This window comes from Orycteropus afer, unplaced genomic scaffold, assembly GCF_000298275.1.
Source record: "Orycteropus afer afer isolate SDZICR_OR568_19922 unplaced genomic scaffold, OryAfe1.0 scaffold00026, whole genome shotgun sequence".
NCBI lineage: Eukaryota > Metazoa > Chordata > Mammalia > Tubulidentata > Orycteropodidae > Orycteropus > Orycteropus afer.
This window is the reverse complement of record NW_006921613.1, coordinates 19,423,064-19,444,328: the sequence shown is the minus strand read 5'-3', so window position 1 is coordinate 19,444,328 and position 21,265 is coordinate 19,423,064. Positions and strand designations below refer to the sequence as shown.

At 37.0% G+C, this 21,265-nt stretch overlaps 1 protein-coding gene across 1 annotated transcript in view; it reads left to right on the top strand.

The window, feature by feature from the left end:
- MGA (MAX dimerization protein MGA) overlaps nt 1-21,265 on the top strand; it is an 86,425-nt gene that overhangs the window by 34,111 nt on the left and 31,049 nt on the right. Inside the window, exons 7-12 of the mRNA XM_042783699.1 lie at nt 1,018-1,679; nt 3,076-3,424; nt 15,483-15,706; nt 17,201-17,365; nt 18,194-18,266; nt 19,627-20,144. Coding sequence (XP_042639633.1) covers nt 1,018-1,679; nt 3,076-3,424; nt 15,483-15,706; nt 17,201-17,365; nt 18,194-18,266; nt 19,627-20,144 — 1,991 coding nt within the window. The remainder of the gene's footprint in view (nt 1-1,017; nt 1,680-3,075; nt 3,425-15,482; nt 15,707-17,200; nt 17,366-18,193; nt 18,267-19,626; nt 20,145-21,265) is intronic.

Here is a 21,265-nt window from a genome sequence, read left to right as displayed (position 1 = left end):
TGGTGTGAGGTACAGATCTTGTTTCATTTTTCTGCAAATGGATCTCCAGTTTTGCCAGCACCATTTATTAAACAAACATTCTCTTCTCCATTTAATGGATTTTGGGCCTTTGTCAAAGATCAGCTGACTATAAGTCGACGGATCTATATCTGGGTTCTCAATTCTATTCCATTGGTCTATGTATCTGTCATTAAACCAATACCAGGCAGTTTTGACTACTGTGTCTGAATAGTAGGTTTTGAGATCCAGCAGGGTGAGACCTCCTACTTTGTTTTTCTTCTTCACTAGTGCTTTGCTTATCCGAGGTCTCTTTCCTTTCCACTATAAACCAATAGTGATTGGTTTTTCCCTATCCCTAAAGAATATTGATGAGATCCACAATAAAGTTTTAAAAACAAAAAACAAAACAAAAAAAAACCTAAATTTTATAATCTTCTTTATGTGGTCTTACCTCTCCCCTAGCATTTTATATCAGATTCTGGCTATTTGAATCTCTTAAATAGTCCCTTGGCATCTATTTTGATTTATATATGTTCTTTACTCTTTAATTTTCACTTAAGTGTGATCTGATAATTAGATCGTAAGTTGTCAAAGGTTTAAAATTCTTATATTAATTACTGTGTGAACATTTGGCAAATAGTTAATGTTCAATAAATATGTAACTTGATAATTTTAGGATAAGACATAATTTAAGCAAACATCATCTTAATTTTCCCCAGAGAATAAATTTTAGTATGTAATTCGTATCTGAGACTCAGTCTCTTCTCTTGGTTTTATATCTTGCCTTCCTTCTGAGGAGGGTCAGCTTAGAAGATTCAGTAGCTTGTATCTAGTGCACCTGCCTTTTTTTTAGTACACTTTTTCTGATGATCTGCTCTATTTTTTAAAAATACTTTTTATAGAAAGCTTTATTACAAATACATGTTTGTGTGATTTTTTTAAAAAATGTTGAGGTTACTTAAACAATACAAATTTTTGTCCTAGATTATTAAAAATACCTTGTATCTTTTATTCTAGGGGGCAATTCAGAAAGTTCACTGAAAAACCGTTCTGCTTTCTGTAGTGACAAGCTAGATGAATACTTGGAAAATGAAGGCAAGCTGATGGAAACAAGCATGGGTTTCTCTTCTAATGCTCCCACATCTCCTGTGGTATATCAGCTTCCCACCAAGAGTACCAGCTATGTACGAACACTTGATAGTGTACTGAAGAAGCAATCTACCATTTCCCCTTCTACCTCTTTCTCTTTGAAACCTCATTCTATACCCCCTCCCTCTCGAAAGGTGAAGTCTCAAAACAAACAGGCAAATTTTAGTGGCCGAACTAAATCATCTTATAAATCCATCTTACCATATCCTGTTTCACCAAAGCAGAAACACTCCCATATGATTCCAGCAGATAGGGTTACCAAGACTTCCGCCAGCTCCATTTTAGAAAACCAAGTGAATAACTTTGTTGTGTCAACTTCAGAGGAGAATGCTTTTCCGAAGCAGATTAGTCTGCGGCAGGCACATCAGCAGCAGCAGCAACAGTTCCAAGGAACTCGCCCTCCAGGCTTGTCTAAATCTCAGGTGAAGCTAATGGACCTGGAGGACTGTGCACTTTGGGAGGGAAAACCAAGGACTTACATTACTGAAGAGCGAGCAGATGTGTCCTTAACAACTCTGCTTACAGCTCAAGTAAGTGTCTCCTGTTTTTCTGGATACATAGCAGTGCTTGCCTAGGAAGAGTGAGATTAGTCGGGGGAAGTTGGGAATGAGGTCTTTTGACAGTAAGTTGTAAGCATTTAGTTACCTTGGTTACAAATAAACCTTGTTCTTAAACAGATGTTCTCCATTTGTTCTTTTATTATCAACTCGTCATTCAAGTGTAGATAGATTCTGTCTGCCAGCAGAGGGAGACTGTACAATTAATTGTACTTTGGAATACCATCCCTCTCCTGTATAAAGGCAGCTGGCTATTCTGAAAGTCTCTAATTTCATTCTGTAGCATGTAAACAAGTACATTTGCTCATCTTTTAAAAAGAAGTTTGAAAATTCTGCTTAAAAGGTACCAAATTACAGCAAAAGAAATTATAAACTTATGGAGAAAAAAATTTGTTATTTGTAAAACTTTATATTAAGATTTTTAAATTTATTAATACACTCATGTTAACTGCCTTTGGATGCATGTCACATGACAGAACAACATATTGGTCATTTTTAGATTGTGAATTTTTATACCTTACCTTTGATTTTTTCATTATGTGACTGAATTCTAGAGCTGAAGATCATCAGATGTTGGGACTAAATGCAGGTTGTGTCCTTTGTTATTAATCATTCCCATACACTTTTGTGCCTGTATTATCCTCTTCCTTTTTATTATTTATCTTAGAGTAGGGATCTGCAAACTTTTTATCAACAGGCTGGAAAGTAAATATTTTGGGTTTTGTAGGTCATACAGTCTCTGTTGCAGTTACTCAACTCTACTGTTTTAGTGCCCTCCAGACAATATGCAGAAGGAGCTCTGGTGACATAGCGCCTAAGGCATTTGACTGCTGTCCACAAGGTTGGTGGGTCAAACCCACCAGCTACTCCGTGGAAGGCGGATGGGGCAATCTACTTCCATAAAGATTTGCTGCCTCGTAAACTCAAAGGGAGTGGCTATGAGTCGCAGTCGACTCGATGGCAGTGGGTTTGGTTTTTGGTTTAGACAGTGTGCAAATAGATGATCTTGGCTGTATTCCAGTAAAACTGTTCATAAAACAGGCTGTACTTGGTCTGTGGGCATTAGTTTGTCAGCCTCTGTCCTAGAGCATTTGTATCATATATTCACAAATACCCTAGAGCATTTATGAATAAATCTATCTTTGTTGCTATTTTGGGTAATAAATGAGAATATTCATTCTTTTGCTTATGTCTGTCATGTATTACAGTGGGAGGTTACTCACCGTCTTACCTACAGTTATGATCTGCCCTTTGTATCTGTGTTAATCTTGTGCTATTAGAGAAGAAGGCGGACCAAGCAGAGCAAATACATTTTCTAAGTCATGTATTTGGGCAGTTGCAGAATTACTATTTTCTACTTTAATTTTAGGCATCTCTCAAAACCAAACCTATCCATACAATCATAAGGAAACGCGCTCCTCCATGCAACAATGATTTTTGTCGACTGGGTTGCGTATGTTCCAGCCTAGCTTTGGAGAAACGCCAGCCTGCTCACTGCCGCAGACCAGACTGCATGTTTGGCTGCACTTGTTTGAAAAGAAAAGTTGTGCTTGTTAAAGGGGGATCAAAGACTAAGCATTTGCAGAGGAAAGCTGCTCATCGAGATCCAGTATTTTACGATACTATGGGAGAGGAGCCAAGAGAAGAAGGAGAGGAGGGAGTCAGGGAGGAAGAGGAACTATTAAAAGAGAAAAAGAAGAGAAAGAAACTGGAATATAGTGAGTATTAATTGGGGGTAAAACAAGAGTGTGGTCTTTGTTTTTTGGTTAACTGTGCTTATTTTAAAATAGTAATACCAATTTTAGCCCTGATCCACTTGTCTGTATTTTGAGAAATTCTTACTATCTTTCAGTGTGGTTTCTGTATAGCATATGTGATATACAAACACACACACTTTTTTATGACGGAATTGTTCTCTGAGAGTGGTTGTTTTGGTGCTAAATTTGGTGCTAAATTCTCTTCTTGGACTTTCCGAGTAACTCTGAAGTTTCATCAGCTCTTCTTGCTGTTTTCCCTAGATGTTCCTTGGAAAGTGTACAGATGATCAGTACAGTCCATTACATTTTTTACAAAAGATTTTGAGCCATGCACCTGCCTGATGGTTGGGGGCAACTAGGTGCAGAATTGGGTATGGCAGAGCTGATCATTTTGTATTCTTTTGAAAAGCTTGTTCTTTTTGATAAAATAAGATGTAGGCCCTAGTAACATTTTATCTCATAATGTTTTTTCTTTCTACTGCATTTTTGTATTTTGTTCAGATATATTGGAATATGATTTTATCGTATAATTGAAAAGAATTTCTTGCCTCTTATCAGAAGATAAATATTCCCTTATAGGTAGCTTATTTTTACATTAACATTGCTTGTCATGTACTCATTTATATCAGAGATGATGATGACGATGTCCTTCCAGAATTTTTTTACGAATCCATACACGTATGAACACATACATACATTTTTATAGAAATGGAACTGCTATATTTGTGGTATTGTATCATAAAGTTGTAGTCTGCTTTAAAATTTTAGTATTGAAATGTCATAGTTCGCTTTCCATCAGTACAGATCTACATAATAATTTTAACGACTTCATAATATTACCATCCTTTTGGCTGAATGTCTAGCTTTTTTTTTTAAAATATTGTGATTTTAGTGAAAGTTTACAGAGCAAATTCATTTTCTATGAAATAGTTCATACAAATTTTGTTCATGGCATTGATTTTATACCCCATAATGTAACAGCTCTCATCCCATTTCATCCCTGTGGTCATTTCCCTGTGTCTTTCTTTCCCATGCATTCCTTCCCTTTAACCTATCTTCCTGTGCAAATACTGCTCTTCTGATCTCCCATGTTCTAAGTTAGGAGTGTACCTACCTGATATAAATGTTTACCTTTTATACCTGCCACTCTTTGGCTGGAAGCCACGGGAGTGAGTTCAGTTTTAGCCCAAAGGGTGACTAGGGGCTATAGTTGGGGGGTTGACCAGGCTCTATCAGACCAGTAAGCTTGATCTTTTTTTTATGATTTTGGGTTTTTTCCACATTTTTCTGTCACTCTATCCAAGATATCCTACACTGATCCCTTTCTGAGTGGTTGACATTGGTAGCCAGGTACCATCTAGCTCTTCTGGTCTCAGGGTCACATAGGGTGAGGTATGCATGGTCCATTAGTCCCTTTGACTAATTGTTTCCATGAGTTTTTTTTTTTTTCCATTTTTCTTTGCTCTGGATGAGGAGAGACTAGTTGTTGCATCTAATTGGCCGCTTTGGACATTTAGCCTTTTGTATTGTCTACAAGGGAGAGGCCTGGCAGGAAGCAGGAACTGGCAGATGGCCAGAACAGGTAAGGGGAGAGGCCATGCAGGAAGCAGGAGCCAGCAGTTGGCCAGAACAGGTAAGGGGAGAGGCCATGCAGGAAGCAGGAGCCAGCAGATGGCCAGAATAGGTAAGGGGGAGACCAGGAAGTGAGTGGAGTGGTTTGAAACAGCTAAGGTAGATGAACTTATCTGTCATTTTGTCATATTTTGGTGGCTTGCATGTTGCTGTGAGGCTAGAGGCTATGCCACTAGTGTTTAAAATGCCAACAGGGTCACCCATGGTAGACAGGTTTCAGCGGTGCTTCCAGACTAAGACAGACTCAGAAGGAGGAAGAGGCCATCCACTTCTCAGAGACTTGGCCAGTCTTATGAATAGCATTGAAACACTGTCAGATATATTACTGGAAAACTTTATGAATAGCCCTGAAACATTGTCTGATACAGTGCCAGAAAATGAACCCATCAGGTTGGAAGGCACTCAAAATATGACTGGGAAAGAGCTGCCTCCTCAGAGTAGAAACGACTTTAGTGATTAGAGGTTTTGAGATCTCTGTTTGCTGACGTGGCACAACTCAAAATGAGAAGAAACAGCTGCAAACATCCATTAATAATTGGAACATGGAATGTACGAAGTATGAATCTTAAGAAAATTGGAGGTTGTTAAAAATAAAATGGAACACATAAAGATATCCTAGGCATTAGTGAGCTGAAATGGATTGGTTTTGGCCGTTTTGAATCAGATAGCCATATGATCAGATGACCATATGTGCCAGCAATAACTAAATGAAGAAGAATAACGTGGCATATTTTTCTGGTTACCTAGTGCTGCTCTGACAAGAATATACCACAAATGGATGGCCGTAACAAACAGGAGTTTGTTCTTAAAATTTGGAGGCTTTAAGTCCAAGTTCAAAGTGCCAGGCTCCAGGGGCTAGGTGAAAGCCCCTCAACCTTGGGGTCCTGCTCTGCCTCCTACTCCCAGCCCACTGGAGCTAGAGGCGTTTCTTACTCGACAGCTGCTGGCTGCTGAGGCTGAGAAACCCCAAGGTTGACAAGTAAAAAGACACAGTCCTGATGTTACCACACGGCAGGCCATTGACTTAAGTCCATTTTAAGTCCCAAGGTCAGCAGAGCATAGCAGGCTGCTGAGCAACGACACAGCTACATGCATGGTCCAAGCGTGCCATAGGCTAGAGACCATTCCCAAAGCTTTTATACGGGAAGCAGACCGCATACCCAAAGGCAGCTACTCAGCTGCTTACAGTAGATTGCACCATGGAGTTGATTGCCAGTCTCATCACAGGGAGTACTACATCCAGCTGCCCAGCCAAGTTGACGCACAAACATAACCATCACACAAATGATGGAATTTTGTAAGACCAATGACTTATTCATTGCAAATACCTTTTTACAATGACACAAATGGGGGCTGTACACTTGGATTTCTCCAGATAGAGTACACAGGAATCAGATTGACTACATTGTGACAAGAGGCCATGGGGAAGCTCAGTATCTTCAGCCAGAACGAGACTAGGACCTGACTGTGGAACAGACCATTAACTGCTCATATGTATGTTCGAGTTGAAGTTGAAGACAATTAAAACAAGTCCACGAGAGCCAAAATACGACATTCAATATATCCCGCCTGAATTTAGAGACCATCTAAATGGATTTGATGCAGTGAACACCAGTGACCAAAAACCAGAGGAATTGTGAGATGACACCAAGAACATCATCCATGAAGAAAGCAGAAGGTCATTAAAAAGATAGGAAAGGAGGAAAAGACCAAGAGGAATGTCAGAAGAAACTCTGAAACTTGTCCTTGAACAAAGAGGAGCTAAAGCAAATGGAAGAAATGACAAGATAAAAGAGCTGAACAGAAGATTTCAAAGAACAGCTTGAGAAGACATAGATATTATAATGAAATGTGCAAAGACCTGGAGTTGGAAAGGCAAAAGGGAAGAACATGCTCGATATTTCTCAAGCTGAAAGAACTGAGGAAAAAATTTAAGCCTCTAATTGCAGTATTGGAAGATTTATGGGCAAAATACTGAATAATGCAGGAAACACAACAAGATGGAAGGAATACAGAGTCACTGTACCAAAAAGGGTTAGTTGATGTTCATTTATTTCAGGAGATGGCATATGATCAAGAACCAATGGTGTTGAGCGAAGAAGTCAAAGCTGCACTGAAGGAATTGGCAAAGAACAAGGCTCCAGGAATTGACAGAATACCCATTGAGATATTTCGACAAATGGATGCCATGCTGGAGGCACTCACATGGCTATGCCAAGAGATTTGGAAGACAGCTAGCTAGCCAACAAACTGGAAGATATCCATATTTATACCCATTCCAAAGAAAGGTGATCACACAGAACATGGAAATTTTCAAACAGTATCATTAATACTGCATGCAACTAAAATCTTACTGAAGATGATTGAAAAATGATTGTGGCAATATATTGAAAGAGAACGTACAGAAGTGAAAGCTGGATTCAGAAGAGAACGTGGAACGAGGGTTAACATTGCTGATGTCTGGTAGATCTTGGCTAAAAGCAAAGAATACCAGAAAGATGTTTACTCACATTTTGTTGACTATGCAGAAGCATTCAATTGTGTAGATCATAACAAATTATGGATAACATTGAAAAGAATGGGAATTCCAGAACACTTAATTGTGCTCATGAGGGGCCTGTACATAGACCAGGAGGCTCTCATTTGAACAGGGGGACACTGTGTGGTTTAAAATCAAGAAGGGAGTGTGTCAGGGTTGTATCCTTTCGCCATACTTACTCAATCTGTATGCTGATCAAATAATCTGAGGAGCTAGACTATATGAAGAAAAACGTGGCATCAGGATTGAAGGAAGAATCATTGACAACCTGCGATATGCAGATGACTCAATTTTGCTGAAAATAAGGATGACTTGAAGCACTTACTGATGAAGATAAAAGACAATAGTAGTCTACAGTATGGATTACCCCTTGATGTAAAGAAAATGAAAATCCTCACAACTGGACCAATAAGCAGCATCACGATAAATGAAGAAAAGATTGAAGTTGTCAAGGACTTCATATTACTTGATTCTGTAATCAACACCAGTGGAAGCAGCAGTCTAAACATCAGAAAGTTGTATTGCATTGGGCAAATGTGCTGCATCTGACCCAAGCCATGGTGTTTTCAATCACCTCATATGCATGTGAGAGCTGGATAATGAATAAGGAAGACCGAAAGTTGATGCTTTTGAGCTGTGGTGTTGGTGAAGAATACTGAAAGTACCCTGAACTGCTAAAAGAACTAACATCTGTCCTGGAGGAAGTGCACCTGGAATGTTCCTTGGAAGCTAGAACGTTGTCAGAAGGGACCGTTTCTTGGAGAAGGATATCATGCTTGGTAATGTGGAAGGTCAGTGAAACAGGAAGGCCTTCACGAGATGGATGAACACAGTGGGTACAACGATGGGCTCAGGTATAGCAGGGATCGTGGGGCTGGCACAGGACTGGGCATTGTTTCATTCTGTTGTACACAGGGTTGCTATGAGTCAGAGACAACTTCGTGGCACTCAACAGCAATATTGTCTATAACACAGTGAAGAACATTCATGTTAAGTATAGGCTATTAAAAGTGGAATTGCTGGCATAATGAGTGCATGTTAAATGTTTTTATTGATGTTGCTTGAGCTGTACCAACTTAAAAATTTTCTAATTGTTGGAGAGTGCTAGTTTTGCTACATTGAACACTATTTTTTTCCCCGGTTTTTTAAAATACTGTATCAAACGGATGGGCAGTTTTAAGTTTTTATTTCTTTAATGATAGATTTAGTAACCATTTGTCATAAACTTTCTTTTGTAAATTGCCTTTTTGAATTCTTTGCTAACTATTGAGGTGGCTGTATTTTATTTATTTACTTTACGGTTTATAGAAACTATATTTTTAGGAGCTCTGGTAGCATAGTGGCTAAAGCACTTGACTGCTAACCAGAAGGCTGGCGTTTCAAACCCCCCAGCCACTCCTCGGAAGGAAGGATGGGCAATCCTACTTCCATAGTGATACTGCCTCGGAAACCCAAGGAAGGGTCTTATGAGTCGGATTTGACTCGACGGCACATAACAACATGAACTTCTAAGAATATTAAATTGTCACTGTATCTGGAATATATTTGATCTTAGATTTATATAGGGAATCATTTTCTCTCTGGTTAGTAGTTCTCACTAAGAAATGAATACTCTCTTCTACTAGTTTGAAATCTCAACTATATTAAAGAATATTGTTTGGTTCTGTTTCTCCTCTCTCCTGTTTTGTGACCAGTGTCAGGCTGTTCTAAATATTATTTAAGTGTTTAAGTGAGGTATTGTCTTCATATATCTAAATGCTCTTCATAGTAATAAGATTTTAAAGGTGTAAAATTAAATATAACACAAAAATATTAGTTTAGTTCTATCCATATCTGTTTACTTAGTTTATTCCTTTTCCACTTAATGCTTCCATTTCAAAGCAAGAAGAAGATACAAAACCACATAAGCAGGAATACCATGCATTGGTTGGATTTCGTTACTTGACTTTCTCTATTAGTTGTCACCCTATGTGCCTTATCTTTCACCACAGTTAAACTCCAGAAGCCAGGCACTTACCAAAGTATTCTTTTGTTTTCCTCATTGGTAGAGTCTCTGTTGTTGTTGTTATGTGCCATGGAGTCCGACCCGACTCATAGCGACCCCTCCTTGGGGTAGTATCACTAGGGAATTAGATTGCCCCATCTTCCTTCTGAAGAGTGGCTGTTGTTGTTGTTGTTGTTTGCCGTCGAGTCGACCCCGACTCATAGCGACCCCTCCTTGGGTTTCCGAGGCAGTATCGCTACGGAAGTAGGATTGCCCAACCTTCCTTCCGAGGAGTGGCTGGTGGGTTTGAACCGCCAGCCGTCTGGTTAGCAGGCAAGTGTCTTAGCCACTATGCTACCAAACTGGCCTGCTGTTTCCTCTCTAGAGCCACCAGTTTTCTTGTGCTGTTAAGGGAGGGGTGAGGGGAGGAGGAAGGTTTTTTTTTGTTGTTGTTATGGCTGCCATAGAAAAAGAATAGAAAGAGGAAAGAGTTCTTAGAGGGAAAAATGTTGCTGAGATCATAAAACAAACAAAACAATATAAGAACAAGAAGACATTGAGGAAATCTCTCAGTGTATTTTGCTTGATGAAAGAGAGGGAAGAGGAAAATTCTAAATGATTTAGAGGAACTGAAGGAAAAAAAAGAATGGAAAATGAAAGGGAAGGAAAATATCCTAGAGCTGGAAGACATGAAGTTTTGGTTTAAAGAGCCCACTGAATTCCAGGTAATAATTTTAAGAAGACTCCTGTTTAGACACATCCTTCTAACACCTCAGAAAATTAAGAATAAAGAAGATACTCTGAATGCTTCTAATGTGAAAAAGATTATCAATAACACTTGATGTTTTGTTCAATGTTTTCAGAATTGTAGTGGGGTTTAGATAATTTTTCAACCTAGAATTAAAGAGCTGACCAAATTATAAATCAAATGTGCATAAAATAAAAATACATTAAAACATTGCAATGGTGTAGGACATTGACTTCCTACAAATTTGTGAATTTCTTGAGATTATGCTTCAGAGAAGGAAAAAGGATTACAAGAAACAGGAGATAAAATCCAGTAGAGAATGGACTGAATCTAAGGAAAAAATTCTTGGTATGATAGCTACATGATGAAGTTAAAAAGCGATCAGTCTGATTTAAAGGATAATGAGAAATATATAATACGTAAGATTAATTTTTTAAGAAATAATATGATTAAGAACTTGATTATGATTATGTGAAGGCACCTGACACTTTGATCAGTAAGAAAAAAATCAAGAACAGTGGGAATGCAAAAATTCATACAGGAAATTATGGTCCATCTACAAATTCATAAAAAATTAGGGTATAATTTTGAGCAATTAGTAATAGTTTAAGAGAAGAGAATCTATTGACCTGGACACTTGGAACAAATTTAGTGATACAGAATTACATTTTCTCTCCTAAAAGGTCAGTCATATTAACTGATTTTGAAAGAAGTAATTGCATTAAGTATAATTTTGCTAGCAAATTGATTGGTATCGGTTTTAAAAATTGACTTACATGCAAAGTGCCAAACCCTAAATACAAACATAGAAATCGATAAGGTAAACCATGACAATATGAAAGTATTGCTATATCTGACAGAAGTTATGAGGAGGATGGAATTTTAAGTATGTTGATTTCCTTATCTTTCATCATCCTTAGTTACTGCTAAATTATGAAATTGAAGTGTAAGCATTTTATTTAGAATTATTGAGGTGTAACCATCAGAAGGAAACACAAATAGTTGAAGTAGTCACTCCTGGGGACAGATAGACTGGGTGTGGTGGAAGACTTGCTTTTCATTTTGTATCTGCCTTTGTGCAGTTTTGAGTGTTTTGTGTCTGTATTCATTATGCAGTTGATAAATAAAAGTTCCCAACACATGAAATGTAAACATTTAATAATACATATTTTTTGTCATTGTAACATATATAAATACTGTTGATAAAGGTGGCAGACAATGGAAACGCTAATATACCACTTACATGGATGTAAATTGGTATAACACTTTGAAAAACAGTTTGGCAATGCAATAAAACCTTCAAAAGCCAGAACCTGTGTAAGGCAGAAACCAGTTAGAGAAGGAAGACACAGTTATTTTCCACTAAAACAATTACTTCAGCCTAATAAATATTCTCTGAAAGCCAGAAGTTACAAGACAAAGATGAAATCAGAAAATCATTGGTAATGCAACCTACATATGAGGAAGTGCAGATGCAAAGCCACAAATACTTCCAAGGAGTACAAGAGTCAGAGAAAAGCTTCAGTCTTCTTCTTTCTTTTGCATGTTCTATGATTATGTACTGTGCATTGCTGTTGTTCTCTGAGTACATCTGTTGTTTATATTTCGCCTTTTTTTTTGGTCTGTAAATTTTTTCTAGGAAAGTTTGTAAAAAAAAAAAAGGTGGTTGTTACGTGCCGTCGAGTTGGACCCGACTCATAGCAACCCCTCCTTGGGTTTCCGAGGTAGTATTACTACACAAGTAGGTTGCCCAGCCTTCCTTTGGGAGGAGTGGCTGGTAGGTTTGAACCACCAGCCTTCTGGTTATCAGTCAAGTGTCTTAGGCACTATGCTAAAAAGTAAGAGATACTAATATTTATATTCCTTTATTTTAAAAGCTAGCAAAACATACATTTTCCCCTTGTTTTGAGGTTTTGTCTTTTTTAACTTTTGTTCTTAGGTATTTGTAATTTTGATATTTTATTCCACAATCCACTCCATTTCCTTGAAATTCTTTTCCTCAAATTTTCTTGTCTTGCCCAAAAAGAGAAGGATCTACCTGACTTAACACATTCAGTGTATGTACAAACAACAATTTTCTTTTCATGTGGTTTTATTCTTAAATATTTTACTGCAGTGTGCTAACTTTATCATATAGTAATATTGATAGTTCTCAATATTTTCTTTTTATTTGAGATAATTAGGTTTTTGAGAAGGTCACAAATTCCTTCATTTTTATAAGAACTTATTTTTTGTTTTCCTTTTTAAAAAACTTATTCTTTTACAGCCATGGATAAAAGTGAACATTTTATCTCTGAAAGAAAAGTTTGACGTGGTCAAAATGATAACTAAAGGAAAAAAGACTGCCAAGCAAGCTGTAAGTAAATTCAAGTGCAGCATAATGCAAATTTACTCAATTATGAAAGAAAAGGATAAAGTAGTTGAAAAATACATCACCAACATAAATGTCAAGAAAGGAAAGGAAGGAAATTATGCAGAAATCAACAAGTCTATTTTTGAGTGATTTCTTCAAACCTCTGCCAAAAACATTGCTATTTTAAGACCTATCCTTCAAGCAAAGGCGCAGGACACAGCGAAACTTTTAAAAATTGACGGATACTCAGTGTCTAATGGATGGTTCCAGAGCATCTTCCAAGACAACAAAAACAAAAGAAACACATGGAATCAATCACTTGTAATGTAAGAAAATGCCTTCAGAAATGAGATTTCTTATTTGGCAATGGTGATAGTCTACAATACAAATTATTGAGCCTGACAACATCTTGCAGATTTAGGGCGCAATTAGTAATATTTATAGTGATGTTTCAGAAAATAAGGTCAGTTGCTGCATCTTACATTGATATCGACAAAGAAATTGCCACAGACATGGATGTTTAAACGGGCATAAAATTGTGGACTTGCAGTCTAAAGATGAAGACGTTAAAGACTTACCATTAGAAAAGCCTGAGCCTTTAAGTCGGAATACAAATTTTTGGCTATATGCAGGTTTTGAAGGAATTTGGAAAGTTTAAAGAAGACAAAATTTTTTTTATAAGGCTACTGACTTACATTTCATCAAAAAACAGCAACAGAGTAAACAGTTGATGTTAGATATTTTTATTAAAATGAGAATTTTACCCATATCTTGATTTGATTAGTACAGTAAAACCTGTGAAAACTGGATCCTGTGTAAAATGGTTCTTTCAAAGAAGGAAAACGCTGAAACAAGCCATAGAAAAATGGTAAGACTGCACTTTGTCAAAGGTGGAAAACGTGGGAGACCTTGAAAACAACACAGTCCTGTCCAGTTCCGGCTCTCACAGGTTTGAGTGTATATGCACATATCTGACAGTTTGAATAAATTATAAGAAATGATTAGTTTCTTTTCCAGTCCTATAAAATTGAAAAGAAGCACTCCATTTGAGGTAGAATTCTTAGTAGAGAGCGATAGAAAAGTGGTGAGACTGTTCCCTGTCAAAAATGGAAACCTTGTGAGACTGGGAGAAACAAGGCACTCCTGTCGAGTTCTGGTTCTCACAGGTTTCGCTGTATCTACTAAAGTTGCAGATTCACCCCTCAGTAATCAGCAGAGCTGCAGTAAATAGACTGTACAAGAATGTTTATGGCACTGTGATTCACAGTAGCCAAAAACTGAAAACAACCCTGGAAATCCAGTAATATTAGAATGACTAAATGTGAATAGTCAGTGGAATAGATTACCATAGTGAAAAACAATTAGAGCTATGTACAAACAGCATGAATTAATTTTATAAATAGAATGTTTAGTGAAACAAAGCCAGGCAAAAACATACATCTTTGTGATTCCATTTATATAAATTTAAAAAGGTAAAATAAAATACTGACGTTTAGGGATATGTACTTTGGTGTTAGAAAAGCTAAGAGGTGGCTATCATTTAAGTGGTTGTTTTTTGTGGCAGGAGTAGTAGTATGATTGAGAAAGGACATGTGGGAACTTCTGAGTTTGATGGCAGTAATTCTGTTTCTTGACCTATAGAGTGTTTTGTAAGGAGCTCTGGTGGTATAGTGGTTAAATTGGCTGTTAACCAAGAGGTCAGCAGTTCAAACCCACCAGCTGCTCGGTGGGAGGAAGATGAGGTAATCTACTTACACATAGATTTCCCACTTTGCAAACCCAAGGGGCTTGCTATGAGTCAGAATTGACTCAGTGGCAGTGAGTTTTATATGGATGTAACTTGGTAATATTTATTAAGCTGTACATAAATTGTTTATGTACTTTTCTCTATGGATATTATATTTCACAGTGAAAACGTTTAAAACACAGAAATGGGAGTAAGAATTATAGTATGCTGACTGCTTTAACCACTGTGCGGCCAGAACTCCTATCCTGCGTAGGAAACTAGCTTTTTTTGGGATGTCAGATAAAGAATAGTAGTAGGGTTTGCAGTGCAATTTTAACAGGAGCCTTGTGAAATGCTCTGTCTTGGACCTCAGGCTGTGTAAAGGAATCAAGTAGAACAGCATTCTAATGGAGTAGGCGAGATTGAAGGCTTTTGGTCTGTTGTTCTTGTCCTTCTGGGGAGTGTGTCCATTTTCATAATTTTAGCCGACAGTTCTGATTTTCAGTTGCCTACTGTATTTGATAGGAGGTCTGGTGACACAATGGTTAAAGCATCTGGTGTAGAGCGGCTGGTGGATTTGATCTCCTGATCGTTTGGTTAGCAGCCGAATACTTTAACTATAAAAATGTGTGGTTTAGAATGATACATTTTTAGTAAGACCTTCTCTGACCTTGTTAAATATTACAGCATCATCTGTTAACTCTTCATCTCCTTACTCTGCTGTATTTTTCTACATGGTACTTACCATTACTTGATTGTATTTGTTAGTTTATTCTGTCCTACTGGATTATAAACTCAGTGTTTATTCTAGTGCCTTAAAGTCATCTCTCTGATTCTTAGTAGATATTCAACAAGTATTTGGTAAATAAATTAATTAAGGTATGTGAGGTCCGCTAAAGGTTTTTGTGAGGACCTGTGTTTGATTATTTTAATTAGTTAATTGCCTTTTGTGGAGAGCATATTTTGTTTTGGCAATGGCTGAACATTGAACTTTTGTTGACAAAAGTGCCCAAAATCTTATCCTTCTTTTTGTTAAGCTATATGTGAAACAGAGCCTGAACAGCCCATTCGACAGTACCCACTATGGGTGAAAGTAGAAGGTGAAGTAGATCCAGAGCCAGTTTATATTCCAACTCCCTCTGTCATTGAGCCTATGAAACCGTTGTTGTTGCCACAGCCAGAAGTTTTATCTACTGTGAAGGGCAAACTGCTCACTGGAATTAAACCTGCAAAGCCATATACTCCCAAACCCAATCCTGTGGTAAGCATTGAGTTTCTTTCTTTCCTTATTTTTTAAATTTTTTTAAATTGGAACTTAAAATATTTGTAAAGATGATGGGTTCCAACCAGATTTTTGGTTGATACTCTGTGAATTATTTTGTTCTTAGGTAATATATCTTTAAGACATCTTCCTTTCTAGTTTAATCTTTTAGTTTTTGGCACTTTAAAAACATAAAAGTTAGAGATGACTAGTAATAATTCTTAAAAATAGCCCAGTCTCTCTTTAAGAGGATCATAGGAAGATCAGCTTTTTGACATGGTTTGTAAAAAGTCTTTTCATGATGCTCTTATTCCTGTGGTGTAGAATATTAATTGAGACAGGAAGTGCATATTATTAGTAGAAAGTTACTAAGAAAAATCTTTACAAATAACCAAGGCTTTGAACCAATTCAAAGCCCTGAAAATAGTCATTTTTTTCCAAGCAAATTTCTTGTACAGTAGTAGTATCAGTAAGGCTTAAGATTTAAAGTAACAGGTAATGTTTATATAACTATGTGGAGCCTTAAGAGGTAAAAGTCAGAACTGATACTGTGCTGGGCATTATATTGATAGACCAAAAACACCCAAACTCACTGCAAATCAGATTATCGAATCAGTTTCAGTCTTACCATTCCATTAAACTGAAGAAAGATCCTTTAGTGTAACACTACTGTGTGGTCTGTGTACTAGTCCTGGTCTGCAAACTGTTACTGATGTGTCATGAAATAAGTACAGGCAGTTCTGGATTATGAATGAGTTCGGTTTCCTATATCTGTCTTTTCAAATTTGTATGTCAGAACAGTTAAATATGGTTGATATCTAAAGTCAGTCAAATGTTTGTCTTAGTATATAGTGTACCTTTCCATGTATAAAAAACATCAAAAAACAGTTAAACATTAAAACATCTTTAACATAATAATACAATATTATTGTATTGTTTTGATGTATTGCAAAGTAGCACTCATTTGTTACTATGAACCATTGTATATATACCTTTAATTTTCAATATAATAGGTTTTATTGGGGGTTCAATCTTAAAGTGTTGTACTTAACTCAGGGACTTTCTGTACAAAAAATGAGTAAATATTAAGAAACTTTTATAGCAAATTGATAGAATAATTTTATGTCTATTTGATTTAAAAAGCCTGGGCTTGTATTTTACATGTTTTTATGTTTTATTTTTCTAGTAGTTTATTTTTATTGTATATTACAAAAGTCTTTGATGGTCTGATAATGAACGCATGCTCCTTCACTGCAGATAGTTTGAGAAGCACTACTCTGGTATGATGTAAAATTTCTTAATAGAGAACCAGAATCCCTCCTGACGACCCCAAAATTCAACATGTATGAACCGTGCTCAGAGTATTTAACATTAAAGTTTGCGTTGAAAAATTTCAACTGTTGTAATAGAAAGATTAAACATCCTTTTTTTCCTGAGTCTGGGAGACTCTTCCCAATAGACTGTAGAAAATGTTTTGTTGTGTGCAACTTACAGATTCGGGAAGAGGACAAGGATCCAGTCTACTTGTACTTTGAAAGTATGATGACTTGTGCCCGAGTTCGAGTGTATGAACGAAAAAAAGAAGAGCGGAGACAGCCTTCCCCATCATTTCAGCAGCAGAGCTCATGCCATTCTAGTTCTGAGGACTGTAGTACAAAAGTAAATACTTGTTGTATAATTTTCCTCTTTATCTTTAATTGCTTGTTGCTGGTATTAGAATTTGCATTATACTCTCAGAATAATTTTGGGTAATTCTTATAGAACAGAGAAAGCTTACATGATGTTTGTATCAATTCATTTTTCTACATACCTACTCAAAGGAGCCCTGGTGGGGCTATGGTGAAAGCATTGGGCTGCTAACCTGAAAGTTAGCAGTTTGAACCCACCAGCCACTCTGTGGGAGAAAGCTGTGGCAGTCTGCTTACATAGAAATTCACAGCCTTGGAAACTCTATGGGGCAATTCTTCTCTGTCCTTTAGGGTCACTGTGAGTTGAAATTCATTAGATTGCAGTAGGTTTGGGGACATACCTGCTTTAGAGCTTTGTCCCTTAGGGTTGGACTGTTATTAACAGTATCATTCTTTCTGACCTTGGAGTAATTTTTGTTTGTTTAAGTAAACATTTCTGGTTTTAATTAAATCAGTAATTGATAATTAATTGTATTTGTGTCTTTCCATATTGGTGAATTTTCGAAATAACTGAAGCTTGTCAACATTTTACCCTCTGTATTAGAATATACTATAAAATACAATGTAAATCCTTTTCTTAGTGATTCAATTACTATTAAGAATATTGGCAAACAAGGCAACTTACTTTTACCCAGGGTTAGATAATACAGCAATGCAACTGTGCATGCAAATAGGAAGTTTTTGACTTCTTAATCATTTGAATAATTAAGCATCTTTGAGACATTTAATGCTTGTGGCCAAGTCTCTCTAGATACTAATTATGTGTTGAATTGAAGTAGTTCTATGTCATTCTCTCTAGGAACCTGATTCTGAACAACAGCCCTTGAAGCAAGTCACCTGTGACTTGGAGAATGATCCTGATAAATCACAAGGTGAGAATGAAAGCTTGATTTTTATAATTTGATAGTATTCCTGTAGAGTCAGATTATAATAATACTGAAGGAAAACCCAAACAACCAATTCATAATATGTATTTACCTTACTTCTAATTTCTAAAAACAGAGACAATAGGTAAAATGTTTTCCCATTATTTGATCTGTTTAATACTCCTGTCCTTTAAAAAAAAAAAAAAATCAGTCTTATTGATATGTATGGTATGTTGTGTTAGAAGAGACTTTTAGGGTAAGTCAGTGATTTTTTGTTTTATTTTGTTTTAACCTCTTTTCCAAACCCTGGCAATATTGACATTAGTACTTACTGTAATTTTACTTCAGGTTTTAGTAGATACCACTATTGTAGAAATGCAGAATGAGAAAGGAATATCACTGCTTTATTTAGCAGAGAATGCTGCCCAAATTACTGTGATGAGAGGTAGTGACCTATTTGCTATTGGTTTGCTTCTTAAAACTTCTGACACATAATCAATAGAGCTTCCAGAGTTTTTTTTTTAAATGTCATGGTACACATAGAAAATGATAATGATTTTTTAACACACTGAGGTATGTGAAGGAGACTGCTAGGATGGAGAAACCTGCCTGAGAGCACAGTCATCCTGAAGGGCTGACCCCTGAGAGCTGACAGGATCTGTATTTTGGTATACATGTAATTGTAGCACATTGTGTGGGGAGCCCTGTTGTAGAAACCTAGCTGTCTAGTGAACTATATATCTAGTTAACATGTTGCCATGAATGTAAATACATTTGTACAATGAGTGATCAATGAGTGATGAGTGTACGTTGTAGAAATTCGTCAGTCATATCTAGAAGCACATAAGTATTTCAGAAGTATTTCCTATAGAAACTAGAGGTACATTGCACTTTGTTTTCAACCAGAATACTCTTGCTATTTAGAATTTACTCTGTCCTTTATGTTTTACAAGGCATCTTGTAGCATCTTTGTTTTGCATATATGGATAGCAGAATACTAAACTATACCGAACAAGCTTAACCTTGGTTATGGTCATGCTTTGTTTGCAAGATAACACTTTATTTTAGAGCAGTCTTGAGAGATTGCCTTTTTTATTCGAAAGCCCAGTCATCAGGATTGTGAATGCCAGTGTAGTCTAATTCTCTGGGATCTTTCTTCTTCCTGGAAAACACCCAGATTATAGTGTTAAGTGTCGTGGGAAGTACATGGGAATGGCGCACTGAGTAACTGTTGAATTCTAGTTCACTCTTCTTCTGCCAGTTTAGTGACTGTGGTACTTTCCTGAGTACCGAGGGAAAATATAAGAATATTTTCAAAGTTTACTACAATAGTGTGATACAGAAATACCTCTTAATTCTTTATTAGAAAAGAGCTGGAAGTCTTCCTGCAATGAAGGGGAATCCTCTTCTACTTCCTACGTGCATCAGAGGTCACCTGGTGGTCCCACCAAACTGATAGAGATCATCTCAGACTGCAACTGGGAGGAGGATCGGAACAAGATTTTGAGCATCTTATCGCAGCACATCAATAGCAACATGCCACAATCACTTAAGGTGGGCAGCTTCATCATTGAATTGGCTTCTCAGCGAAAGAGCCGGGGTGAGAAGAACCCTCCTGTTTATTCTTCTCGTGTGAAAATCTCTATGCCATCATGTCAAGACCAAGATGATATGGCTGAGAAATCTGAATCAGAGACTCCTGATGGTCCATTATCCCCTGGGAAAATGGATGATCTCACTTCTGTGCAGACAGATGCCTTGGATTCAGTGAGGGAAAGATTGCATGGAGGCAAAGGTCTGCCTTTTTATGCAGGGCTTTCTCCTGCAGGGAAGCTTGTGGCCTATAAACGTAAACCCAGTTCAAGCACATCTGGGCTTATCCAGGTGAGAATTATCTTCAATCTGGGTATAGCATCTTTTCATAATTAGTTAACATTTTTAGTTTTCAGAGCTCCTTGTGGGCCCTATATCATGTGGAGAGCCCCATATTAGCTTACAGTTTTCTTTCTAGTCTTCCTAGAAAGTGTTCTTAAACTTAATGCCTGGCTCTGGTGATACTTTGACAACTAAGTGAGGATAATTAGGGATTTAGTCTAATTGGAATTTATCATTGGTAGACAGCTTTTTTCTTTTTTTTTTTTAACAAATCCCCGTATACAGGATGTTGTTGTTGTTATGTGCCGTTGAGTCGGCCCCGACTCATAGCGACCCCTCCTTGGGTTTCTGAGGCGGTATCACTATGGAAGTAGATTGCCCAACCTTCCTTCCAAGGAATGACTGGTGGGTTTGAACCGCCAGCCTTCTGGTTAGCAGTCAAGTGCCTTTAGGCACTATGCTACCAGAGCTCCCATATAGGATGTTAGGGATAGGTAATTAAGGAGGAGGTGAGATTGACTTTAAGGTAGGAAATACATGTTTGAAACTTGGGAAAATTTTTATTTTTAATTTTTTTTTGTGAAACTTGGGAAAATTTTCAGTTTAATAAGGTATTATTTACATACATGAGATTTAAAATTTTTCTTGTCTCTGATATTCTTAATTATTTTTTTCTTTACTTGATTTATATAGTTTTCGCCACTATATGTATTGTTTTAAGTACCTCTATCATTACTGCTTAGTAAGGCACTTGACTGCTAACCAGAAGGCTGGCAGTTCAAACCCACCAGCCACTCCTCGGATGGAAGGTTGGGCAATCTACTTCCGTAGTGATACTGCCTCGGAAGTCGCTATGGAAGGGTCGCTATGAGTCGGGTCCGACTCAATGGCACATAACAACAACCATTCAGGCAGATTATATTAATAAAATTACATTGGCATCTATCTAGAAAATCATTTAAATCATTTAAAAAGGAAAGTTTCTGAATTGAATTAAGAGTCATAGGCAAAAAGATTTTCTCCTTTGGCTCAGCAATGGTAATTGCACTTTTATGTCAGTATAGCAAATGTGTCAAAGTATTATGACATTATTGTCAAGGTCACTTGACTTTATTGTTATTCCTTAAACT